This window comes from Manis pentadactyla, chromosome X (assembly GCF_030020395.1).
Source record: "Manis pentadactyla isolate mManPen7 chromosome X, mManPen7.hap1, whole genome shotgun sequence".
In the NCBI taxonomy this organism is placed as follows: Eukaryota; Metazoa; Chordata; class Mammalia; order Pholidota; family Manidae; genus Manis; species Manis pentadactyla.
The window spans coordinates 34,866,006-34,893,833 of record NC_080038.1 but is presented as its reverse complement, the minus strand read 5'-3'; the positions used below and the strand labels follow the sequence as shown (position 1 = coordinate 34,893,833).

The window sequence follows — 27,828 nt, the reverse complement described above, 5'->3', positions numbered from 1 at the left end:
AACCCTGTCTAGTTATTACAATGTAAAATATATTAGTATTGAAATGACACAAATTTGGAATCAACGACTTTATTTGTCACTCTTTATAGACATTGGTCCACTTCCACATGAAAAGTAGGGAGCATCTACTTCCACTTAACATTCTGTAGAATAACACTGTACCACAAACCACAGTAACTTACACAGGGAGAGAAGTTACTGAAAGAAAGATTTTATATTCAAGCCCCAAGATGTCCCCAAATATTTGCTTCTGTGCACGTAATTACAAGCATCTTTAACTCCACAAAGCTAGTTTCCCCTTACATCAGTGTAGTATTTTTAATATCCAGACTAGACCATTCAGATAACCAAACTTTTAGAAGAGGTTCAACAGCTACTGTCTATCAGTCAGATGAGTTCCAAATCTAAATGACTATATAAACACATTCATAGTTTAGAGCTGCTGAAAGTTAAAAACTTTTTTCTTTTGTTTCAGATATTTACATCAAATTAAGACATTTATAATGGTTCATATTATATAACAGCCCAAATATCATTTTTACCTATGCTATGTAAGGAAGTTAAGCATTCATAAGTTTTCTAATAAAATTCAGTGCATTTTCCCAACATAAATAACACAAACTATTCTAAATGTTTTCTATTTATTTCAGTGCATATTTCCAAATATTGAATGGAATGAAATTATATTAAATGGTTATATCATAATATTTGAGCATATTACAGAATCTGTATCATAGGAATCAGTTCACATCAATACTATAAGTTACTCTAAAAGAAGATCACAGGCACACACAAAATAGAGAACAAAATTTGCTTCTTTATAAATTTAAAGTGTACTATTTACTTTACACTAAAATATTTATTTTAACAAAACAGCCAATTTCCAAACCCCTTTTCTAAGTTTGGCATAAGGAAAGTTCAATCCATTCGAATCTTCTGGTTTGTCATCCTGTAAATGATGCTATCATATCCAGGATCCATGTTCCAAATATTGTAAGAGGTGATAATCACAGCCAAGGCCAAAGCGATCATTATCCAAAGTACCAAGTTGAAAACCACTGAGTACTCAAAATTATACTTATATGCAAGGTTATAGGGACTTGACGGGTTCTTCTACAATAAAGAAAAGGAAATCAAGAGGAAAGAATGTTAAGATAGTAAATCATCCCCATTTAGTAGCTATGGTTCACTTATGGAACAGTTATTCACAGTGGCAGTGAGAACTGCTGATACTGGGAGGAACCAGTAAGGGAGGCTTCCTGGAGAAGACAGGCACCCAGACGGTAGAAGTATAAACTGGTGCACCTGAGTGAGAAAATCTGAGTGATACCAATAAAGTTGAAAATATGCACAACATGTGATCCAGCAAGTTTATACCCTAGGGAAAACTTGTATTTGTGTACCAAGAGACGTGTACGAGGACATCCATCAGCAGAACAGATAACTGGCGCATCTGTACAGTGGAACACACAGCAGTAAACGAACCAGACTACAGCCGTGTCTAGCAGCCTGTGTGGCTCTTAAGAACAATGCCGAGCAGAGAACACAGAAAAATGCCTTAGAGTATAATTCCATTTATACAAAACTCAAATGCAGGCAAAACCAAACAACATTAAGTTTAGAAAAGCAAGGGAATGATTAACATAATATTGAGGACAGCAGTTACCTCCAGCTGGGGAGAGTAGAGGGTTAAGACAGAGCTTCAGAGGAACAAGTGTTCTCTTTGGCTATTTAGTGCTAGAATTATTTTTAGTTTTTAAATTAAGTGGTATCACATATGCTATATACTTATGTATAATCCACTAAAAAAATTTTTTTTTCATTTTAAAGAGGAAAACAAAACATGGTTCAGTCAACCACATCTTCACCCTGTTGGACCTAGGTGGGGTGGAGGTGAGTCCAGGCCTGTGCAAAGGCCTTGTCTGAGAAATGTAATCCCTCTGCCAAAGGCATATTTTGGGAAACTTAGTTCATTCTGGCTAGAGAACAGAAAATTAAAAAATAGCAGGAGATGAAGCTAGAGGCAGGGAAGCTATGAAGAATCTGTCCTTGAGCCTGTGGGCACTGAGAAGCAACTGACAAGTTTCAAACAGGAAGTGGGTGACATGACAAAGTTTGTCTTAAGAAGAAAACTTTGATGACCATCTGTAGGATGGATCTGGGAAGATCAGGCTGGGAAGCAGGGAGATGAGTTAGTGGGGTGGGAGAAAGGAGGGCCGGGGGCCTGGCAGTGAGGATGGAGAAGAGAAGGTAACCCCCACAGCCCCAGCACCTGGCATGTTGCGAGCACCCAAATGTTTCCAGAACCTCTGGACACTCTCCTTAAACTAAACTAAAGGAAGGCTGTGATTTTAATTGGAGAGGATGGGTACACAGACCTGTGGGGAGCTTAGAGAAAAGGCAAACATTAAAGGATTTCACCCTTGAAGATTTCTTTCTTTCTCTTTCTTTCTTTTTTTTTGTTAAATGGGTTCTTTCTCCCCACTCATTTTAAGTATATGATTCAGTGAATTTTAGTATTTTTACAGAATGCACAGTCCTCACCACCATCTAATTTAGGACATTCTCATCACCCTAAAAAGAAACTTCAAGCTGAAGGCCTCTTTCTCTGTGAGGTAGGCGAACCTGTTAGCAGAGAGGTGAGGGGCACACACTGCGTACAGAATGATTAAAGAGGCTGGAGGTCCAGGCAGGATGGGATTCCAAGGAATGCCTGGTACCAACCTCCCGTCTCAAAGTGTTTCAGTCTATTAGGTTTAACAAAAAATAAATCTCAGATTTTAGATTCCATATGTAAAATGGTATTTCACTACCTTTCAGGTAAAGAAAATCCAATGATACCACCTGATTTTTGCCCCTCACCATATGCAATAATTTCAGAAGCTATTGTTTAATAAACTCAATTTATCCATTAAAGAGGCTGATTCATAAATTCTACCTAATATCTCAGAGAAGACAATATAATTCACCTCTGCAAAACTGTTTGTCAAACTTCCGAAACAAGGGTACCTTCTTCAAACTGTTAACACTTCTCTTGGGTATCACTTCACGTAAAACTAGCAGGCCTAACATGGACAATGGTGAAAAGAATGTAGTACTTAAAAGGTCTCTTGTTAAATTCAAATCTGCCCTTTAAAAAAGTATCTTGTTCTTTTTTTGTTATTTGACTCCTGTCTTACTTCTTTAATCAGTTTAAATCATTACTTTACAGCCATTACCCACTTTCTATTACTTTAAGTTTTGCGGGGTCTAATTCTAATTGACACTTTAGCTACATTACAGACCGGTTTTACAATGTTCTCAGTTCACAACTGGGGAGACTGTAGCTCTGAGGATCCGCCTCCATCATGGCTTATAGGGCGAGTGTGTCCTGCCAGAGAGGTTTTACATTTACTCCTGCTGCACCAGCCTGGGACCAGAGTTTGTGTTACTTTCTTGGACTGGGGCTTCTTAGAACTTGTAGGTAGTATAAATTTGAGTGCCAACCTATACAAAGATGATTCTGGGGTTAAGAATTCTGTACAAGACATTCCCACCCTTAACAGATACCGACTAGACACAGCTCAAGTGACCTGTCTGGGGGACAGACTGTTTTCTCTGCCCCTTCCAGGGTCCCAGCTTTAAAGGGAGGTATCAGTCCCAACCAACCATGTTCAGGGAACCAAAGGCCTTATTTCCAGGCTCTAGGTAACCCAACTGGGAACGTCCCCAGGACACCCTGCTTACTACAGTTTTCAAGTTCCTCTTTATTTGCTCCTTAAGAATTTCCCTTACTTTCTTGAGAACTAAACTATGCACTCAAAAAGAGGTTTATTTTCTATCCAGAATTTCCAGATGCTCTACAGTGAGAAAAATTTCCAGGCTGTGTAGCCTGCCATACTGTCACTGTCTTCAACAGGTCCTTCCACTCCAATTTAGAACGAGGTAATCTCAACCCACCAGGTCTAGGGTATCTTGAGCAGGCATTACCTTTGACCATCTTGCTCTAAGTTCCACACTGCGATCAGAAAACCTGAGCAGGGTAGGGGCTGCAAATGAGTCCAAAGGGGAGTACCTACAAATGACTGGGTAACTAACTGCTCCAAGCAATGAAGCCAACCTTAAATGATGTTCTTGGCCACACAACGTGTTCGAGTACCCATGCTACTGCTCTTCTCTATGTGCATGTACACACACGTTTTTCTATGGCTGGATCCTTGCCTGTGACATTCTAAATGCTTAAAATCAAAGCAAGATCCAGACCAGAAAATGGAAGAATCAAATTATAAAGACTGTGCACGTGGCTCCCGAACAAAGAGGGACTGTGCCACACAATGTACCTCCTGGAAAAGCAGTCCTCCGCGTTAACTTCTCACATCTCTTTGGCATAGCAATATTTGAATTATCTTATTGATTTTGACAGAGTTACTTTTATTCCTAACTCAAATTCTTGCATTATCTAATTACAACCTGAAAGAACTGAGCCTCACTGGCAAAACACACATACCTATACCTGTGAATAAGAAACCTGTGTTTTGATATTTGTTTTTCAGAATTACTGGCTGCCCATAAATGATACAGGACTTAGTGGGTTTTTTTAAAAGCTAACTTTATAATTTTACAGCAGGGTCTAAAAGTATACTCACCTCCAATTTTGCCTCAAGGATAGTCCTTGTCTTCCTCACAAGGGATGTGTCAAATGATCTGACAGTCACTAACTCTACCACTGCATTCCCACCATAAAGGTTGTACATGTCATCTGCAAACTGAAGAGTTACTGACATTACTATGAATCTCAAATACATATTTTTCAAAATTACTTGTAAAGCTGCTGTGCACCCAAAAGAACATAAACTTACCTACTGGCTCATGAAATACACTGTGTCTTAAGATACGCAAGTCTCAAAGGTTGTGATTATGTTAAAATAGAAAAGTATTTATCTTCAACATATATTCAATGCTTCAAAATAAAATTAACAGACTGAATGTGTTGGCAAATTGGGGGCAGGGAATTTAGGAATGAAATCTTCCTAAGTGGTCTCTGGTTAATCACAAATATCAACAAAGATTTAACTATGAAGCCTCACTGAAGGTTTTCAGGTGAATAACTTAAAAGGCAGAGGAAAACTAGCATTTATTATGTATCTACTCAATGACTGGTACTGTGCTAAGTGTTCTCCTTGGATTATTTCATAGGTTTAATGGGGACAGAGTTTCAGTTTAGGGAAGATTAAAGTTTTGGCAATGGATGGTGGTGACATTGCAAAACAATGTGAATGTACTTAACGCCATAGAACTGTATACTAAAAAATGGTTAAGATGGTAAATTTTATGTATATTTTTATCACAATAAAAGAAAAAGGAAAAAGTATTGTGCTGGAATTACTGGTCATTTCCTATGCTACTTCTGCCAGCATGAGATAGAGATGTCCCAACATACACCTTTGACTTACTCCACCCTTGGTCACTAAAATTAGAGGTTCTCCAAAGAAGGAAATATTTCAATAGTATTTCACTAAGCAGATTTTTCCATTAACGGGCTAAAGGTAAAATGGTCATACTCTGACCTGTCATACCCCACTGATAATTTACCTTCTGCAGAGCATCAACAAGGATCTTAGAAGCATCTCTGAATTGTTCAGAGTCTTCCCCATAATGTTTCCCAATTTCATCCAAACCTGCCAGCTCCAGCGAATATAAATCAGGAGAATGATCTTTGGCTAGATGCTTATGTCGAGACAACTTAGGAGAACAAACAAAAAGATGTAGATAAAGTAATGTCAAACACAGCCAGTTGAAGTTTTATACCTAAATCACGCAGGCTGAAAACAACCAGACCAATATGCCACAATTTACAAATAGTCTAAAATGGTGGCAAATGGGACTGGTTTAAATGAGAGTTTCTGATACCTCCAATACAAATCTCATTTTCAGGAGCAGTTACAAAACTGAATATTTAATAAAAACTGTTCTTAAAAATGCCTTAGTTTTAAAACTACATATATAGACCAGGGTGTAAAAGAACAGACAGTTGGAATAGTTTGACCCTAGGAAAGCATGAGCCGTCAGTGCTCAGAGAGCAGGTACCTCCCGCATGCCCTCCCAGACCACCTGGCCACCCCCTGGGACTACACTTCCAGACTCCCAAACCAACCCTGCTGAAAAAGTTTAGGTAATAGCTTCAGAAGGTAGCACACAGGTAAGTTTTTCTATTTCAGTCACAGGAGAGGTTTTTTAAAAAATCATTCTCCAAGAAAAAGAATACACTGCAGGCATATTTATTCCTTCCTAACTTGGCTGACAGCACTATTAGACCAAACTATTATTTCTATTTTAGACCCAAAGATAGAGACATAAAAATTAAGTTTTAATGTCTGGCAAGAAATCAACAGCCAAGTCAGGACTATAGCCAGGATGGCCTTACTCCCAGGTCTGTGTTCTTGGAGGATATACTTACTGTCTCTCCTAAAAGCAGAAATGAAAAGTAATTTGACTATAAAATGAGATGAGTTCAAAATTCCCACCACCACCACTAATTTCTCAGCCTCCATGGGATCATGAATCCAGAGCATACTTAATCAAACTTTTCAGTTGGTTTCACTATCTTTCAGGATTCTCTAGAAATGTCTTTTGGAACCAAAATAAGTGGAACTATAAGAGTAGCCTACTTACCAAACTTGAAATATCATGTAGCACCTGCAGTTCAGAAAGAAAGAGCAGATCAACCTGCAGAGAGCAGAAAGAAATGAGTATCACTTAAATGAAGCTTCTGAGGTGTGTACTACCATTTATCAAGGCATAGGACATTACATTACAAATGTTAAGCACATAAGTGAATTTATTCAACAATTGTCCTCCACTTGGTAGGTTCATTTTAATTGAAAATGCATATAAACATTATTTCCTAACAAAAAGGTGACAGTCATTCCCCAGCACAATGACTACCACTCAATAGCTCTATTTTTCATAAAACTGATAAAGCATCCAAGCTCTAAAGTAGTTTTCCCTTGGAATCACAATATTCTGGCACACTGCAATGAGGTCCTACCAATGGCCCCATTTGCTCACATCCCTTCAACATGTTCTATGTCAGAGAATAGAAGATGGTGGTCCCAGTCATTGTAGTTAAGTCAAGAGGGAAGGCTGCCACAAAGGTGGCATGCCATGTGGCTAAGAGGATACACAAGCAGGCAGTCAAGCTGACAGAAGTCTAAAGTAGAGGTGGCTCCCTCCACTGTTCTGCTGAGAATGAATTAGAAAAATGAGGTACCACATCAGAAGTGGCAGTGGATAATGGCTCTCACAGGACCAGATCGACACAGCTCCACCAACCCACTGAGGAGTTACTGTGATTTCTGGCCTGTCTGAATTAACTGTTGACAACCCTTACACTACAATGTAATACTGTTTACCACAGCTCATCTCATAAAAAGAGTCAGTTTATTCCTGAGATTCATGAAAAGACTACACTAGAGGAAAGAAAGAGATCTACTCCAGGCAGTAAATTTGTAAAACTTACCATTTTCTAAAATTTCAAGTTTGCTCTAAAGTCAGGAGCATAAGAAATGGGAGATTAGTAATGACATTCATTTCTTCATTCATTAACTGTACTACTTACTTCATTGTTCCTGCTCAGAGAATTGACAGGAAGTGAATTGAGAACAGAGTTTTCTTGAAACAGGCGATTGCGGAGCTGTCTTAATGTTACTGAGAGATCTTCAAAAACTGAGTTTGCCTTCCCGACCATATACACTCTCTGAAAGAACAATCCAGAATTTTGTTACTCCCTCTACAGATTAATTCCAATATAGAGGCCTGACAACATTTTTCACAAAATTTGTTTTAAATTGCCATTAAATAACTAAAACTTATATTTTAAAGTATCTTAAATAAAAACTGTACCACTTACTTCCTCACTGGGAGCCAGCTGCAAAACTACAGGAGTTTCTTCAGAAAATAAGGAGTGAATGGAATTTGCAATGCTGTCAAGACTAAAAGGAACTGCCTGAAATTTAAGAGTAAAACTTTAATTATTATCTGAACCAAAGTGGAAAGAAAAATCATTCAGATCATATTTTTTTTAAAAAAAAGAGCCTAAAAACACCAGCATTTTTCTATGGAAAATCAGAAGCCCCAAATAATATCCAAGCACAAGCCCTTTTGAGGGCAGGGAATATTCAACAGCCCCTTAGTGGGCCAAGGACTTTTTACCTCCCAGTGTGCCTAAATGGAAACTAACTTGCAAATATGAGGAACACAACAGTACCTTGCACAAACCACCATTTTCTGGTGGTCACTCATATACTTTTAAGGAGTAATACATTTGGTTTCAATATTGATTAAACATGCAACAATGAATATTTATGCTACAAGAAAGAATTAACTTGCATTTAAGAGGAGGTCAGAGGAATTTAAAGAAATGAATTTAACTGAAGGAAAAGCAGACCTCATTTTTCATTTCAAAATTTTAAAAATGTTTGATAATAGGCGGAGCCAACATGGCAGCATGAGTAGGACAGTGGGAATCTCCTCCCAAAAACATATATATTTTTGAAAATACAACAAATACAACTAATCCTAAAAGAGAGACCAGAAGACACAGGACAACAGCCAGACTACAACTACACGAGCGAGAACCCAGCGCCTGGTGAAAGGGGTAAGATACAAGCCCTGGCCCAGCGGGACCCGAGCGCCCCTCCCCCCAGCTCCCGGCGGGAGGGAGAGGGAGCCCAGGACTGCTAAACACCCAGCCCCAGCCACCTGCACCAGAGCGCAGGCACAGTGCATGCGTGGAGGGCTGGAAACTAGGGAAACAGGGCAACAAGACCTCTGAGCGGGTGCCGAAGCTGATGCCCCTGTGACAAAGAAAAGCGGGGGCTTTTTGAAAGCCTTAAAGGGACAGGGACTTAACAGCTGGACGGAAACAGCATAGGTCACAGCCCAGAGGCTGGAAATTACAGGGAAAACCGGCGCACTAACCCCCTGGGCAACAACTCCGAGACCCCTCATGGAGGTAAACAGCCAAACAGCGCCCCCATCCATTACCCCTCCGGGCGCTGCGAAAGCACCCACAGAAAGGCAGAAAGGAAAATTCCTACAATTCGGCCGGGAAAGACACAAAGACCCAGCCTACACGCAATTACACAACACAAGCCACTAGGGGTCGCAGTTGTCCCAGTAAAGAAAGGCCAGTAGCAAGTGAAAAGTTTGGCCCTCCCAGCTGACAGTCAATAGCACCTGTCAACATGAAAAGGCAAAAAAATATGATCCAGACAAGACTAACCCAGACAGCTTCGGCATCTGCTACATCTTCCCCTGAGAAGGAACCTGGGGAGATAGATTTAGCCAGTCTACCTGAAAAAGAATTCAAAACAAAAGTCATAACCATGCTGATGGACTTGCAGAGAAATATGCAAGAACTAAGGAAGGAGAATACAGAAATAAAACAAGCTCTGGAAGGACATCAAAACAGAATGGACGAGATGCAAGAGACCATTAATGGACTAGAAAACAGAGAACAGGAACGCAGAGAAGCTGATGCAGAGAGAGATAAAAGGATCTCCAGGAATGAAACAATTCTAAGAGAGCTGAGTGACCAATCAAAAAGGAATAATATACGCATTATAGGGATACCAGAAGAAGAGACAGAAAAAGGGATAGAAAGTGTCTTTGAAGAAATAATTGCTGAAAACTTCCCCAAACTAGGGGAAGAAATGGCCTCTCAGACCACAGAGGTACACAGAACTCCCATGACAAGGGATCCAAGGAGGGCAACACCAAGACACATAATAATTAAAATGGCAAAGATCAAAGACAAGGACAAAGTACTAAAGGCAGCCAGAGAGAAAAAAAAGGTTACCGACAAAGGAAAACCCATCAGGCTATCATCAGACTTCTCAACAGAAACCCTACAGGCCAGAAGAGAATGGCACGATATACTTAATGCAATGAAACAGAAGGGCTTCGAACCAAGGATACTGTATCCAGCACGAATATCATTTAAATATGAAGGAGGGATTAAACAATTCCCAGATAAGCAAAAGTTGAGGGAATTTGCCTCCCACAAACCACCTCTTCAGGGCATCCTACAGGGACTGCTCTAGATGGGAGCACTCCTAAAAAGAGCACAGAACAAAACACCCAACATATGAAGAATGGAGGAGGAGGAACAAGAAGGGAGAGAAATAAAGAATCATCAGACCACGTTTATAATAGCTCAACAAGCGAGTTAAGTTAGACAGTAAGATAGTAAAGAAGCTAACCCTGAACCTTTGGTAACCACAAACTTAAAGCCTGCAATGGCAATAAACTCATACCTTTCAATAATCACCCTAAATGTAAATGGACTGAATGCACCAATCAAAAGACACAGAGTAATAGAATGGATAAAAAAGCAAGATCCATCCATATGCTGCTTACAAGAGACTCACCTCAAACCCAAAGACATGCACAGACTTAAAGTCAAGGGATGGAAAAAGATATTTCATGCAAACAAAGAGAAGAAAGCAGGTGTTGCAATTCTGGTATCAGACAAAACAGACTTCAAAATAAAGAAAGTAACAAAAGACAAAGAAGGACATTACATAATGATAAAGGGCTCAGTCCATCAAGAGGATATAACCATTATAAACATATATGCACCCAATCCAGGAGCACCAACATACCTGAAACAAATATTAACAGAACTAAAGGAGGAAACAAAATGCAATTCATTCATTCTAGGAGACTTCAACACACCACTCACTCCAAAGGACAGATCCACCAGACAGAAAATAAGTAAGGACACAGAGGCACTGAACAACACACTAGAACAGATGGACCTAATAGACATCTACAGAACTCTACATCTAAAAGCAACAGGATACACATTCTTCTCAAGTGCACATGGAACATTCTCCAGAATAGACCACATACTAGGCCACAAAAAGGGCCCCAGTAAATTCCACAAGATTGAAATCCTGCCAACCAACTTTTCAGACCACAAAGGCATAAAAAGCTAGAAATAAACTGTATAAAGAAAGCGAAAAGGCTCACCAACACATGGAGGCTTAACAACACGCTCCTAAATAATCAATGGATCAATGACCAAATCAAAATGGACATCCAGCAATATATGGAAACAAACGACAACAACAACACTAAGCCTCAACTTCTGTGGGACACAGCAAAAGCAGTCTTAAGAGGAAAGTATATAGCAATCCAAGCATATTTAAAAAAGGAAGAATAAGCCCAAATGAATGGTCTAATGTCACAATTATCGAAATTGGAAAAAGAAGAACAGACGAGGCCTAAGGTCAGCAGAAGGAGGGACATAATAAAGATCAGAGAAGAAATAAATAAAATTGAGAAGGATAAAACAATAGCAAAAATCAATGAAACCAAGAGCTGGTTCTTCGAGAAAATAAACAAAATAGATAAGCCTCTAACCAGACTTATTAAGAGGAAAAGAAAGTCAACACAAATCAACAGTATCAGAAACGAGAAAGGAAAAATCACGACGGACCCCACAGAAATACAAAGAATTATTAGAGAATACTATGAAAACCTATATGCTAACAAGCTGGGAAACCTAGGAGAAATGGACAACTTCCTAGAAAAATACAACCTTCCAAGACTGACCCAGAAAGAAACAGAAAATCTAAACGGACCAATTACCAGCAACGAAATTGAAGCGGTAATCAAAAAACTACCAAAGAACAAAACCCCCGGGCCAGATGGATTTACCTCGGAATTTTATCAGACATACAGGGAAGACATAATACCCATTCTCCTTAGAGTTTTCCAAAAAATAGAAGAGGAGGGGATACTCCCAAACTCATTCTATGAAGCTAACATCACCCTAATACCAAAACCAGGCAAAGACCCCACCAAAAAAGAAAACTACAGACCAATATCTCTGATGAACGTAGATGCAAAAATACTCAACAAAATATTAGCAAACCGAATTAAAAAATACATCAAAAGGATCGTACACCATGACCAAGTGGGATTCATCCCAGGGATGCAAGGATGGCACAACATTCGAAAGTCCATCAACATCATCCACCACATCAACAAAAAGAAAGACAAAAACCACATGATCATCTCCATAGATGCTGAAAAAGCATTTGACAAAGTTCAACATCCATTCATGATAAAAACTCTCAGCAAAATGGGAATAGAGGGCAAGTACCTCAACATAATAAAGGCCATCTATGAAAAACCCACAGCCAACATTACATTGAACAGCGAGAAGCTGAAAGCTTTTCCTCTGAGATCGGGAACTAGACAGGGATGCCCACTCTCCCCACTGTTATTCAACATAGTACTGGAGGTCCTAGCCACGGCAATCAGACAAAACAAAAACATACAAGGAATCCAGATTGGTAAAGAAGAAGTTAAACTGTCACTATTTGAAGATGACATGATACTGTACATAAAAAACCCTAAAGACTCCACCCCAAAACTACTAGAACTGATATCGGAATACAGCAAAGTTGCAGGATACAAAATCAACACAAAGAAATCTGTGGCTTTCCTATACACTAACAATGAACCAACAGAAAGAGAAATCAGGAAAACAACTCCATTCACAATTGCATCAAAAAAAATAAAATACCTAGGAATAAACCTAACCAAAGAAGTGAAAGACTTATACTCTGAAAACTACAAGTCCCTCTTAAGAGAAATTAAAGGGGACACTAACAGATGGAAACTCATCCCATGCTCGTGGCTAGGAAGAATTAATATCATCAAAATGGCCATCCTGCCCAAAGCAATATACAGATTTGATGCAATCCCTATGAAACTACCAGCAACATTCTTCAATGAACTGGAACAAATAATTCAAAAATTCATATGGAAACACCAAAGACCCCGAATAGCCAAAGCAATCCTGAGAAAGAAGAATAAAGTAGGGGGGATCTCACTCCCCAACTTCAAGCTCTACTATAAAGCCATAGTAATCAAGACAATTTGGTACTGGCACAAGAGCAGAGCCACAGACCAATGGAACAGACTAGAGAATCCAGACATTAACCCAGACATATATGGTCAATTTATATTTGATAAAGGAGCCATGGACATACAGTGGCAAAATGACAGTCTCTTCAACAGATGGTGCTGGCAAAACTGGACAGCTACATGTAGGAGAATGAAACTGGACCATTGTCTAACCCCATATACAAAAGTAAACTCAAAATGGATCAAAGACCTGAATGTAAGTCATGAAACCATTAAACTCTTGGAAGAAAACATAGGCAAAAACCTCTTAGACATAAACATGAGTGACCTCTTCTTGAACATATCTCCCCGGGCAAGGAAAACAACAGCAAAAATGAGTAAGTGGGACTATATTAAGCTGAAAAGCTTCTGTACAGCAAAAGACACCATCAATAGAACAAAAAGGAACCCTACAGTATGGGAGAATATATTTGAAAATGATACATCCGATAAAGGCTTGACATCCAGAATATATAAAGAGCTCACACGCCTCAACAAACAAAAAACAAATAACCCAATTAAAAAATGGGCGGAGGAACTGAACAGACGGTTCTCCAAAAAAGAAATACAAATGGCCAACAGACACATGAGAAGATGCTCCACATCACTAATTATCAGAGAAATGCAAATTAAAACTACAATGAGGTATCACCTCACACCAGTAAGGATGGCTGCCATCCAAAAGACAAACAACAACAAATGTTGGCAAGGCTGTGGAGAAAGGGGAACCCTCCTACACTGCTGGTGGGAATGTAAACTTGTTCAACCATTGTGGAAAGCAGTATGGAGGTACATCAAAATGCTCAAAACAGACCTACCATTTGACCCAGGAATTGCACTCCTAGGAATTTACCCTAAGAATGCAGCAATCAAGTATGAGAAAGATCAGTTCACCCCTATGTTTATCGCAGCACTATTTACAATAGCCAAGAATTGGAAGCAACCTAAATGTCCATCTATAGATGAATGGATAAAGAAGATGTGGTACATATACACAATGGAATACTACTCAGCCATAAGAAAAGGGCAAATCCAACCATTTGCAGCAACATGGATGGAGCTGGAGGGTATTATGCTCAGTGAAACAAGCCAAGTGGAGAAAGAGAAATACCAAATGATCTCACTCATCTGTGGAGTATAAGAACAAAGGAAAAACTGAAGGAACAAAACAGCAGCAGAATCACAGAACTCAAGAATGGACTAACAGGTACCAAAGGGAAAGGGACTGGGGAGGATGGGTGGGTAGGGAGGGATGGGGGGGAGAAAAAGGGGGGTATTAAGATTAGCATGCATAGGGGGGTGGGAGAAAGGGGAGGGCTGCACAACACAGAGAAGGCAAGTAGGGATTCTACAACATTTTGCTATGCTGATGGACAGTGACTGTAAAGGGGTATATAGGGGGGACCTGGTATAGGGGTGAGCCTAGTAAACAAAGTATTCGTCATGTAAGTGTAGATTAATGATAAAAAAAAAAGCAGTTCCTGTGAGGTGACCTCCAATGAGTTCTACACAATGATATAAAGGGCATATAAAAGTGTAGGCAAAGGGTCTGTTTGTCTTTATACAGAGGATCAAAGCCTAATTTGGCTACCCCGAAAATGAACTAAGATACGATATGAAAAAGAACTTCCAACATCAGCACTCTCGGGAAGACTCATGCCAGAAGATGATCATCAAAAAAACCCCAACAAAGATCCACGCACTGCTACAGGTGTAGATGCACTCATCCCACCAGTTCCGGACTTGCCATGGGAATGAAGAAGGAGATATCTAAGCTGGCCTGTGCATACAGTAAAACAACAAATTTGACTGGATCTATACTGTTGGAACTCAACCAAGAATTAGGAGAAGTGCAAATTGTAGCACTCCAAAATCCTACAACTACAGACTATTTACTGTTAAAAGAACAAATGGGATGTGAACAGTCCCCAGGAATGGGTTGTTTTAATTTGTCTGAATTCTCTCAGACTGTTCAAGTTCAGTTGGACAATATCCACCATATCATAGATAAGTTTTCACAAATGCCTAAGGTGCCTAACTGGTTTTCTTGGTTTCACTGGAGATGGCTGGTAATAACAGGTATGCTTTGGTTACGTAACTGTATTCCTATTATGTTAATGTGTGTGCGCAATTTAATTAGTAGCTTAAAACCTATACATGCTGAAGTTACTCTACAAGAAGATACGTCAAAGAAATAATCAATCTTCCCATGTTTTCTGCCACCTGCTACTTCTATAGCTTTTCCTCTTCCTACCTAATTACAACCCTTAAATAGAATTCGTGCCTCATATCGAATTTACCGAGTATCATAATTCTTCCAAGTGGTAAAGATACCTCAAGACAAATGCTTGGCATAGAAGCCACAGGGCATAAATATGCAAAGAAGTAAAAAGCTAACCTTTTCAAACAATAAGGCTTCTCTCTCACTTACCAACTTTACATTTCCCTGTATGGCCCCGGAAGATGACTGGTTAGCCAGAGACGGGTAAGATTCCTCAAGGGAGGAACAACCTAAGACAGGCACAGTCGCAGGGGGGCCATCAGGTGAGAAATTGGGGATCAACAGAGGTGAGGCTTAGAACCTCCCCCCCCGTTCTGAGAGAAATCTTCTGCATACGTGGATGTTTTATTGCCCTTGTCTAGCTTGGATTAACACATAGTCTACAGGCACACACCTGATCATCTACATTTGCTCTCTTACAACACTAAACTATGTTTTCTACCTTTATCTTGTATCTACCTACCACTTCAGCATTTTATTAAAAATAATAATAATAAAGAGAGAAATGTGGTATCCACATATAAATCAAGTATAAAAATCAAATGAGTATTCATATTTGAACTGACTGTTTATAGTTCATAATGCATGAGCAAAACCAAAAGCTTCTGTGAAGACTGCCCCTGTAATGTTCACCATGTAACTTATTCACTATGTAAGAATTTGTTCTCCATGTAAGAACTTGTTCGTTATGCTTCAGAAGATTGGAGACTGATGAAAATTAGGCTTGGGGTGGATTAATGATTGTGTATTGAGCATTGACTCCCCTATACAGAATTTTATTGTTGTTAACAACCATTTGATCAATAAATATGAGAGATGCCCTCACAAAAAAAAAAAAAAAATATATATATATATATATATATACACACACTTCCAATTGTAAAATAAATAAGTAACCGGGATGTAATGTATAGCATAAGGAATATAGTCAAAATATTGTAACAACTTGGTATGGTGATAGCTGGTACCTAGAATTATCATGTATATAAATGTTGAATCACTGTGTTGTACACCTGAAACTAATGTAATACTGTGTGTCAACTACCCTTCAATAAAAAGTAAGTATCTAAAAAAAAATGTTTGATAATATTTAGGGTTTGTCTTCAGATAGACTGAAGACTTTTAGATAAGGCAGCAAGTAATGTCACAAGAATTTTGCAGCCTTTATCTTGGGACTACAAGATGGTATTATTAAACTGAAATAACCAATTATGGTTAAATCTACCTTTTCCTTTATTTTTTATTAAAGTGTAACATAGTACAATGCACATATCTTGGGGTAATAGCTCAAGGAATATTTGCAAATGGATTTTCAAATGGATAACCCAACCAGATCAAGAAAGAACATTATTAGCACCCTAAAGGCTCCCTACCCACTCCCTCCATCCCCAATGGTAATCAAAAGTCTGACTTCTACCCCTATAGATCTGTTTTTGCCCCATATTATTTTAAAAAATAAATTATGGTAACTTTTCCCTTCAAAACATTGTTTTATTTTAAACATTACTGTATTAAAACAAGCAGTATTCTAGTAGTGTTTTTGTTTTAATGGAGATTTCTACAGTGATTTTTTTTCAGTAATTCCCTTTACCATTAAAAGGTTCACATTGTAAGTAGCATATTAATGCTAACATGGTACAGGCAGAAATAAATGTGAGTAGTAACTCTTACTGATGAATTCCCAGCATCAAAAGTAAGTTTATCAATTTCATGATACTGTGAAATGCAATTTTCTTTCTTATTCAAGATATGGATCAACTCTTTGCAAAATTCTCTTAAAATAATGCATAGCTGAAGGGGAAGAGAGTTCAAGTTTGCAAAAGCATCCTGTTACAGGGCCCGAGTCAGTCACAAGTGCCCTCCCTTTGCCGTCACTCAATTTGCCGCCTCTGGCTTTGGAGGGAATTTGAGAGCAGGTAACAAGCTCTCCCGCCTAATTTCACCAAGTGAAAGGGCACTGTGTCGGGAAAGTTGAAGACTAAAGGTAACACATCCCTAGCAATCAAATTGGAGAAGCTATTGAATCCAATAAGCACCAAACTGTGAAAGCAAAGAAAAAATTATATAGACTTCTAAACTCAAAAAAGGAAAAAAGCACAGCTGCTTAAAATCTGATTGGTTTCTTCCACAGCATTGTAAGGACATGCACGTTTGTCCTGGAGGAAATGGAATTTCTGTATCTATATGACTTGAAATTCTAATGAAAACAGCTAATCAAAGAGAAGCCTCACTGGGGGGTCTTATAAGACATTCTACTTTTTTTTTACATTCTGTGGGTTTTTGGCCTTTGAGTCTTATGTCTCATTCACCACCTACTACCAGGAAAAGTATTAGGAGCAGTCAATCAGGGTCAAGCAGTAACAAGAGCTTTTTTCAGTCTTGTACGTAAAATGAAGCTGGTCTTTTTTAAATGTTTAGTTTTGGATTGTATGCTAATGAAAAATCTTAAATGCATTTTGGATTTTTATATATACTTATTTTAAAGGGATCTTCCACAATGATTTTCATAGAAATCACATATCACATATTTAATAAATAATCCCTGAGAAGCTTAAAAAATTCTTTTAATCTGCCTTTTGATTTTTATTTGCCCTTCCTCCCATTTACTCTGAAATTCTTCTGGCTTTTTTAGCTCATTAATTTCCAGTATTTTAAATTGTCTAATATGTGCAGTTAAGGCTATAAATTTTCCTTTTCTTACCACTGTAGCTGCACCCACAATTTTATTTATATATGGTACATTCACTGACATTCAGTTCCAAATAATTTCAAAATTTCCACTGTGATTTTCTTCTCAACCCATGAGTTATTTAAGAGTACATCTATTTTAATTATCTTTTCTTATTGACTTAAACAATTTTTTTCAAGAGTTATATAGGAAAAAAAGAGATAGACACACATGGTTTAAAGAGACAAATAATTCTTTTTATAAGACTTTTTATAAAAAGTAAGTTTGCCCCTCTCTCCCCTCATTTCCCATTCCTCTGAGGCCCTCACTTACAAATCCTCTTTCCTTTTCCTTTTCCTACCATCTCTAAATAATTTTTCCATTACTACACCTTAATTTTTCAATTTTAGGCATTATCAATTTATCACCTGTTATAGAAAATTAGGGTTTAGCTCTCCCACATCACCAACCACAACCCCAGCTCCTGCCCACATAACACTCTGTTTCTCTCTCTCCACCCTCCCAGTAGTTATACCCTAATTTTCATCGGATCCATATCACTTCATTATTGTGACTACAAAAACAATATTCCATGCATCACTGCTTTTCCCTTCTTGCTTTTCTGGTCCTTAATGGCAATGATGAGAAATCTGCTATCATTCTACTCTCATTCCTTTGTAATGACAATGTCTTTTCTCTGATAGCTTTTAAGATTTTCAGTGTCCTTGATGGTTCTTCATTTTCACCATGTCTAGGTCTGCTTTAAGCCTGAGGAGTCCTATCTTTTGTTTGTTTTTACCATTTCCAAATACATACATACTTATTTTTATGGATGTATAGTTGCCATACATTTTTACTAGTTTTACTAGTTTCAGGTGTGTACAAGTCATTCAACATTTATATATATCTTACAAAATGCTCACTATACTAAGTCTAGTTACCATCTTTCACCATACAAGGTTATTACAATATTACTGACTATATTCCCTATTATACTGTACTGTATGTACATCCCAGTGACTTATTTATTACTAGCAGTACCTCTGAATCCCCCTCACCTATTTTGCCCATCCCCCTACTCCTCCAAACATACTTTTAAGGTTATCATTTTGTTATTGTTTTCAGATTTAACTGTACTGTAATCAGACAGGGTGGTTTATATGACACTGATTCTTTATTATTTGTTAACATTTGCCTTCTGGCCTAGTACATGGTCAATTTTTTGTAAGCATGTCATGTGTGCTTGTAAATAATCTATACTAGACCACAGCAAAGTCTGAAAAAATTCCCCCCAAATCATCATACAGACTGGTCTTACAAGGCAATGAAATTAGAAATTGAAATATTAAAAATATTAAAAATTATTTAAGAACTCACACATTAAACACTTCTAAATAACTCATGGGTTAAAGAAATTACAATATAAATTATGAAGTATTTAGAAGTGAGTATCAATGAAAGCTCCACATTACCAAAAATGTCTTACAACTGCCTCATAGTTTCCATCCCTTACTTTAACTCTTTCACAATTTTTATGTATTTTCAAATTTTGTGAGACTGGTCTCTTACCTGTAGGTTCTCAGGGGATGAATTCTGTTTGTTGCACCTGCTGACTCATAGCATTTTTTCCTTCAGGTGCTTTGTATATTTGACTCATCTTCAATTTTTTTTTATACCAAAGGAGCTCTGGGCTGTGGTGGAGTCTGTATAAGGTGAGTCGTGTGAATTTGGAGCACACCAAAAGCCTGTAGTTCTGATTTCTCTTACAAGACTCTGGGCCTTACAGCCAGGGGCAGTAAGCCAGCTCCTCTGTAGCCCTGGAGCAGCTGGGGTTTTACTAGCCCCCTTTCAAGAACAAGACAGCATTTTACAGCCCCTGGCTTTCTTCAGGGAACACAATTCCAGCTTTAGCTCCTGCTCACCACTGTGGCTTTTGAGTTTTCTATATGTATTTGGCACCTGTGTGTATCCTTTCCTTGCTTCCAAGTTTAGTCATACATGTAAAAATATTCTGGTAACTTCTAGATGCTTTCAGTGGAAGGCAGGCCTCTCACAACAGCTCAGTCAGCTATATGGCCTGAAAGGCCAAGGAAAGAATCAGTGAGTCAACAAAATTGCCTCCAGTCTCCTCCTTATGCAAAAATGAGGTAAAAATTTGGAAGGGAAGGTCGCAAAGATAGTGCCCAAGCAAATGTAAAGACAAGAGAAGTGTGCTTAGAACACAATTCATAATGACAGCTTACAAGACAAAATTAAAAATTCATCCCTTTAATTTTTTAAAATAAATACTCACATTCTCCAAAGGGTACGAAATGACATTGCCTGGGTTTAGAGTGAGTTTGTCCACTCCCTTCACCAGCACCATAACGGTGGCCCGAGGACGATGGAAGAGGTTACCCACTGCAAGTCCCGGCCAAGGAAGATCCTAAACATTGACAAGCATGAAGTGGTGCTTACTTATCAACTCAGGAAACTGTTTCCCCAATAACATCCAAGAAGCAGAGTTAAGGGGCTCTGGGATGACACTGGCAATGAAAATTCACAGGGAGTGCAAACATACTAAAGGCAGTAGTAGCTGCAATTTCCTAGTTGAGGATGCTGATTTCTACCTTCTTCATTTTCTTAAACTTCTACAGACGTGAAAAAATAAAGTATAATAAATCATCTCAAACCTTTTGTGGAAAAAAATGGGGAAGTAAAAATATAGGTACTTTTCAAATTCCAGATTATAAAATATTCTCTTCTTCATGTAATCATGGACATTTTCTTTCCCCACATCACTGCTTGCCCTTATCTACTGCATCACTTATCCTTCTATTTCTCTTTCATAATGACATAGCAAGACTGTCATAAAAACATTCTTTTAAGACTAAGTATGCTCTTTATAAATAAAATTCCTGCTGAAAGGAACTCATCTTAATTTACTAATAATTTCTAAAGGTTATTGTGATAGCCCTTTGTAGTCAAATTTAAGTTTATAAAGAATCAGGTAAAAATTTCATCCTTAAATGTGAACACCCAGTCATGTTCCCACAAGGAGCTCAGGGGCTAGACCCATAGGCCCAGCAGAGAAGCAGTTCCCATACATTGCTTCTGGTTCGAAGGGCAATTAGGAGCTAGGAGGAAAGTTCCTTTGAGTGCTGATGATATCTAGAGACCACGTAAAAAGCCCCAAACTTATAAAGTGGGAGGAGATAATGATAGGAAGACAGAGCAAACCACACCTCCTTTCCTCTAGTCCTTAACTTCAGATTGCTCATAGTGACTGCATCAAGGCCCCCTCCACTACATCACGTAAGCAGCCAGCTACTACAACAGTTATGGCTTAATTGTGGGAAACCAAGGTCCTAGGCTACTCCACAGTCAGTGACCACACTATTTTCCTAAAGGCAGTAAAATGAACATATACATTTGATCATTCATAACAAACTGCAATGGACTCAACATTTGTGTCCCCCCCAAAATTCATATGTTGAAAGCTAACCCCCAAAGTGATGGTATTAGGAGATGGGGCCTTTGGGAGATAATTATAAAAGGGACCCCAGAGCTCTCACCCTCTCTCCACCATGCCAGGATACAACAAGAAGTCAGTGGTCTACTATCTGGAGGAGGACTCTCACTGGAACCTGACCATGCTGACACCCTGATCTTGGACTTCCAGCCTCCAGAACTGTAAGAAGTAAATTTCTGTTGTTTATAAACCAGCTAGTCTATGGTACATTGTTAGAGCAACCTAAACTAAGACACAAATCTATCAGGGGTACTGAAAAAATAAATAAAGTTATACATCCTATTAATAGCAGGGCAGATGCATTCTCTTGTAATACAAAGAATATCACTACTATGAATAAGCTATTACATGGCTAATGATTTATAATGATTTGGTTTCATAAGCCAAGCTTGAAACACTTATCCCGATCTCCTTACCACAAATGAGCTTCTGTAACTTTTGTAATCTGTACCAAATATAACTACGTTTACCTGTTGCTTTCTTAGGCTATTAGCAGAAATCAACAAAAATGCTTTAAAAAGTAGCTCCAAATTAAAAAAAATACACATACTTCTTTCACGGAGAAGCCCATGGACAAAGCAGCCACATCTGGGATGCGCTCTCCTGGTATAGGCCAATTTCCATCTCGGAAAACAACAGATCCTGGTGATCTTAATATACTAAACTCATTTCCCAAAGCACCTGAGAAGAAAACAGATTAGTAAATGAATGATCAGCATCATAAATCTTTTGAACTCATGTTAAGAATTATTAAATACAAAATGTTTCTCCACTCTCCACTGACCTAGCATACTAAATATTATTGGACAAAATGTTAAATCCTAAACATCAACAATTCTTCTTCAAAGTATCACCCTAAGAACTTAAATCCATATGTTCTGCTGTAACAAAGGGACAGCCACGACACAGGATCACCCTAATGATCTAGACACCTTCCTATGGACAGTCCTTACATGGGGGCATGTGGCAATTTGGCAAGAATTAGAAATGGCACTTCTCCAGAATTTAAAAAGCAAAAACCCAAAACCCTGGCACAGACTAAAAAGGAAAAAAAGAAACCTAAAATCTCTAAATTGTCTCTACCATCGACCCTCTCTTCAAAATGCAAATTCATAAAATTCCTAGTATTTCACTCTAAAAGTGTAGCAGGTTAGCCTATCTTAAAAGGGAGAGAGCATATCTTTCCTGACATCTCATAGGCAAACCTAGTGAAATAAGGACTGTCGAATGGGGGGAGGGGGCCCATGTTACCAGTCAGAATATAAAACACTTTAGACTTTAGAAACAAAATCCAGGAAATAGTATTTCCAAAAGATATAACAAGAGGCCTGGAAAAGGTATTTTGTAAGAATAATGCAACTAGTCTAGGGGTATGGAGCCTGGGGGTATGGAGCCTGGGGTTACAAGGGGAAGGAGGAGACGAAAGTAACTGTTTTGTAAGCCCTCCAAGGCTGAGGATGAGGTATTTGGCCTCTTCAGCCATGGTGTGTTAACCCAGTGATGTCTAGCTTACAAAAGACAAATAGCTAATGGAAACTTTCAGAGTCCTATGAAAAGATTAGCTACAAGTCCAAAACAAATCTTGGCCATGCCTCCCTATGATGGGAAAATTAGACTTTAATAAAGCATCACTGTTATTTTCTTGACCTAAGGAAAGTATCACTTACAGGTATGGGAATAAAGTTGGAAGTAAATGTTTTGGTGTTGCAGTATTGACAGTAAATAAAAGGCCTCAGGATGGTGCTGATACAACATGAAGAGTTATGAGTTTCAATTCAGCATAGCCACCAGAGCAGGAATTTCCCAATTGTTCTAGCCAAAGGCAGACAAAAAAAATCTTAGCAGAATGGACTGGCCATTTGTAACTGATAGACATCCTGGTTCACTAAAGTAGTAGTTATTGCCAACTCTAAGGAAAATGGGGCAGCAAGAGACCTATACTTCCCAAGTACCGTGCACATTTAAAGAACCGTATTTGGATCTAGAGATAGCCCCATCTTGAAACCGGCCCTACTCACTCAACCCCAGCACAGAAAGCTATAAATTAAATTAGTCTGCCTCAACTCTGTAGTTACATTCCATTTCTGTGCCTGCACGACAGCCCTTTAGGAGCCTGGAGCTATAGGAAACCTCACAATCATGTTCTCCTACACCAAGAAACCGCTGCTTAACACAGACATCTCCAGGATGGCTGACAAGGTCGCCCATCCCATACCTGAAGGGCACCACCACAACTCGCCGACATCATACCTGCCAACAATCATCTCCACTGTCCCGACATTCTAATCCTTCGAAGCTTTTCCTTATACTGAACTGAAATGGGCTTCCCAGTTTTGTTCAGAGTCCTGTATTATCACTCCTGACTCAGTCTCGCCAGATAACCTCATCTCCAGCTTCAAGAGAAAGCAGAGGAATTCCTCCTGCTACCAGCTTCCTCTCCCCACCACAAATTTATCTCCACAAGCCCCTATCCTTATCTCCTCTCCCTCCAGAGGAGGGCAGAGATGTTCTTCCTCCAGTCTAAAATAATCCTATGGTTCAGCCTTCTTAGGGACCTTCATTCATTCACCTGCTGAAGTATTCATTCAATGTTTATTAAGCCACTGTTCTGGGACAGAAAACATATCAGGAGTTAAGGGGCTATATGGCTATAGGCATAAAAAGCTGGCCCTGTAGAATATAAGATCCATGAAGCCAGGGACTTCCATATCCCTAGGGCTGAGAACAGTGCCTGACACACTGGTGCTCAATAAACACCTGTTGAGTTAGCGAATGAAGGAAGCCACACCTTATGTAGTACCAATGTCCCCCTCTTAACTGGCTCTTTCACTTCAGCACAAAAATACACTTAGGGTGCTCCTGTTCTAAAATTGAAACCACAAAAAAACCTCCTTTGGTCATACAGCCTCCACCAGCCAATGCTTTCCCCTTCAGTAGAAGACTCCTGGTAGCCACCCACTGCTTCTACTCCAACTCACAGTTACTACTTAACCCCCAGCTTCTAACCCCACCACACCACTGAAACTATTCCCCAGATCCAAAGGACAATCTTCAGGCCTTCCTTTATTTAACATCCCAAAGCATCTGATACTGGCAACTACCTCCTTAAAAATGTCCTGCCTTGGCCCTCATGATGCCGGTACCCCTGGTTTTCCTCTGGCTGCTTCACCTCAGTTTCCTTCCCTTTCTGTCCTTTAAAGTGGTGTCACCCAAACTTTTTAGATTTCAACCCTTTCAGTACAAAATTTGAAAGTAGCATACCCCAATATACATGTATTTATAAAAGCATACACTTATAGTATAATAGATTATATAATCCTAATATATTTCAAAGCACACAAAAATAGAAATTTTAAAGAAGGATGGGATACCTGCGTATTCTTCCCAAGTTAATCACAGGAAAACATCAAACACAGATTGACGGACATTCTTCAAACTATCTGACCATTACTATTCAGAAAAAGATGACAAAGAAAGTAGATATAAATAGAAGTTCTAGTGTATTCTTCTGGCAACCCAAGAGATCACCTGGCATTCTCCACTTTGAAGGGCTGAAGGCTCCTTTCCTGACCCTTACAGCTTTTCTACTCTACATCCTTGTCCCTGGCTGAGCCCATCTACTCCTGTGGTCACAAACACCAAAAACAGTGATGGCTCCTGGATGTTTATTTTCAGCCTAGACTTCCCCTGAGCCTTAGACCCAAAAGTCAACTGAGCATTTTCCTTCTAAGTCTTATGGTTCAACATTTTCAGAATTCACTATCTTTCCACAGGCTCCTCCTGTATTCTGTTAGATGATACCACCACCTACCAGCTGCTCCAACTGGTCGTCTTTAAATCCTCAGCACCACAGTTAATCAACCACTGAATTCTGTCGATCTTTTTTTTCTTGTTTTCTCACGAATCCTTCCCCTCCATGTCCAGTGCACACTCTTCAGGTCCTCCCCAGGTTTGCTAGAACTGGCTTCTTTATGACTGGTCATGCCGCTCTCCAATCCATCAGCCTTCCTATCACCTTTTCAAAATACAAATCTGTTCATCCACTCAGCAGCGTAATCATCTTCACTCACTGCCCAAAGCCTCTGAGACAAAAACCCAGAAAATAACATACAATGCACCTCACCAACATTACTTCTATGGTCTCCCCAGCTTAACCTCTTTACATTCTGGTCCCACCAAACGATCTGCTCTTTTGCATTCACACCTTTCTGCTTTTGCACGTGCTGTTCTGTCTAAAATGCCTTTTCTTCCCCCCCTCCAACCACCCACCCCAACCAGGGAAATTTCCCTCAGCCTCCTCAGTGTAGGCTGGATGGTAAGTATCCTTCCCTTTGGGGACAGCCACCACACTATGCAGCGATCAATGAATGGTGGATAGAATCAAGAAGTGAAAAGTAGGTCCTCCTGTTGACCTCTGGGGCATCAGTGAGCAAATCGAGGGATGTATACATGACATCTCTTCAAATTTCATGTGTCTGCCATTGGCCTCTTCCCTCCAGGCTAAACATCTGAATTTTTTCCAATATTCCTCATGACATGGTATTCATAAACCTGGTTCCCTTCCTCTAGTCTCTCTCTAAGTTAGTAATACTGCTTTAAAGGACTTATGTTTTTTCCTCCGATCGAGAAGTCAGATCTCTTAAAGATGTTTCCCAGTAAATCACATTTAGTCATTGTGGAGAACAGTAATTTAACCTCATCTGACAAAAGCAAGCAATGCAGAAGCTGACAGGATCATATTCTTGGCCTGTATGAACTAGACTATCCTAGAGTAAAACAGATTCAAACCATGTGCAAAAGCAGTTATTTTTGCCTCAGACCAAAAACAAACAAAAAAACCCTAAACCAAAATAATCCCAGTCATAGCGTCAAAACATGGAATTTCAACAGATGTTTAGTTAAGTCATGGAATCAAAGGGAAGATTTCTAAATTCTAAAAACTGAACTTAAAAAATTAAATTAGAAAATTTCCCCTAAGTAACTTACTAGATAGCTCAGAATGACCTCTCCAGAGCCAGAAACAGAAATGAAAGGGACAAAACAACCCTACAACTTGGAGGCATGAAAGTAAGTGTAAGGATCATCAACACACAACTTTGGGCTCCTCCAGGGATGGAGAAAATCTGCAGATTTCAAGGTCAGTGGTCTATACCCCCTCACAGAATCAAATCACCATTCCAAAAGTGGGTGCTTCCAGCGCGTCACAGAGCGGACGCACAGGCCTCCTAAAGATTTTTAACCTATAGGTTTTACACTGAGACCCTGGGGAATACAGTCCCCATTCCTCCAAGTCGGTCTCAACTTGGTCTCTTGGTGGCCACCGGGTCCCAGCCCCCATCATTCCATATTCTCACACTGTAGTAGCGTTTCCATGACCTCTGCCTCACACACACACACACACACAGGAAAAGGCCCATGCTTTGGAGCCAGCACTCTGTAAAGGAGGGTGATACTCTCTTCTAAGGACTGCTGTAAAATTAAATTACATGATACACAGTAAAAGGCCAAATATTAGCTGCCTTGCACTCCCCTCGCTGAATACTAGGAAACTTAGGTTCCACTGAGCAAGCTACCATTCATTTGACACGTGACCAGACAAACATGACTCACATCTTAGTTTCCAAATCCTTAAAATTGGGAACTATGACTATTGAGAGGTACTTCGAATTCGCCTTTAGAAATAATCATACAACAATTACTCCACCTCCAACTTTTATATCCTGAAACATATGAGGGAGGAGGGGACTTCACCAGTTACTGATGACAACCGTCAGAAACGAAGACACTCAGAAAATGCAAAAAAAACCACAGCAGCTGGTGGCAGCTAAGAAGTCTGGTTTCCCTTCTTCACAGAGGGCGACGCTTCAGCAGTTAATTGAGAAATGCATCTCCGTACCGCCCGAGCTGGAAGAGGTCGGACTGACCGGAGGCCGGTGGCATGACCTGTGGACGCGCCTTCCTCAAAGGGGCGGAGGGTGGAGGCCAGCTCAGGTGGCCCCCCACGCAGCCCAGCCCCGCAGGCCGCGCCGCCACAGGTCTGCCCGCAGATAAGGCCGAGAGGGAGGCGGCTGGGGCGAGGCCAAGGCTGGTTGCCCGCACTGCGACACCGCCCCGCTGCAGCCCACCCGCGGCCGCCCCCGATCCACCAGCCCCGCGGCTCACAGCCTCTCGGAGTGCGCCCCGCCCGCCCTCCGGGTTCTCACCCGCCACCAACAAGGGCAGGAGCATAAGGAGCACAGCCATAGTTCCGCGGCGGCCGCAGCAGTGCAGGGAGACACCGAACAAGCTCGCGGTACGCGAGCGACCACCGCAGCGCGAGAGGTGACACTCTCGGGCGCGTCCTGACTCTCTGAGCCCACCCCGTCGTCGCCTAGCTGGGGCAGCTGCCGCCTTCTCTACCAATCGCCA

General features: G+C 39.8%; 1 protein-coding gene across 2 annotated transcripts; it reads right to left on the bottom strand.

Annotated features, from left to right (window-relative positions):
• Nucleotides 1–53: 53 nt before the first annotated feature.
• ATP6AP2 (ATPase H+ transporting accessory protein 2) lies at nt 54–27,828 on the bottom strand. Of its 2 annotated transcripts, none has more exons than XM_036895374.2 (9): nt 27,624–27,828; nt 21,971–22,101; nt 20,203–20,334; nt 7,889–7,984; nt 7,598–7,735; nt 6,652–6,705; nt 5,572–5,721; nt 4,626–4,745; nt 54–1,113 (listed from the first exon to the last, which is right to left on the bottom strand). In XM_036895374.2, the coding sequence occupies exons 1-9, from the start codon at nt 27,661–27,663 to the stop codon at nt 919–921; spliced, it is 1,056 nt and encodes a 351-aa protein (XP_036751269.2). In that variant the 5' UTR covers nt 27,664–27,828; the 3' UTR covers nt 54–918. The 2 variants fall into 2 exon arrangements, with proteins under 2 accessions (XP_036751269.2, XP_057351272.1); XM_057495289.1 differs by lacking the exon at nt 27,624–27,828 and adding an exon at nt 25,232–25,430.

Coding starts and splice junctions, on each gene's coding strand:
- ATP6AP2 (XM_036895374.2), bottom strand. CDS start 27,663: ATGGCTGTGCTCCTTATGCTCCTGCCCTTGTTGGTGGCGG. Junction 7,985..20,202: donor TTTCGTACCCTTTGGAGAAT/GTGAGTATTTAT, acceptor CTTAAATTTCAG/GCAGTTCCTTTTAGTCTTGA. Junction 4,746..5,571: donor TTGTTGATGCTCTGCAGAAG/GTAAATTATCAG, acceptor GTAACTCTTCAG/TTTGCAGATGACATGTACAA.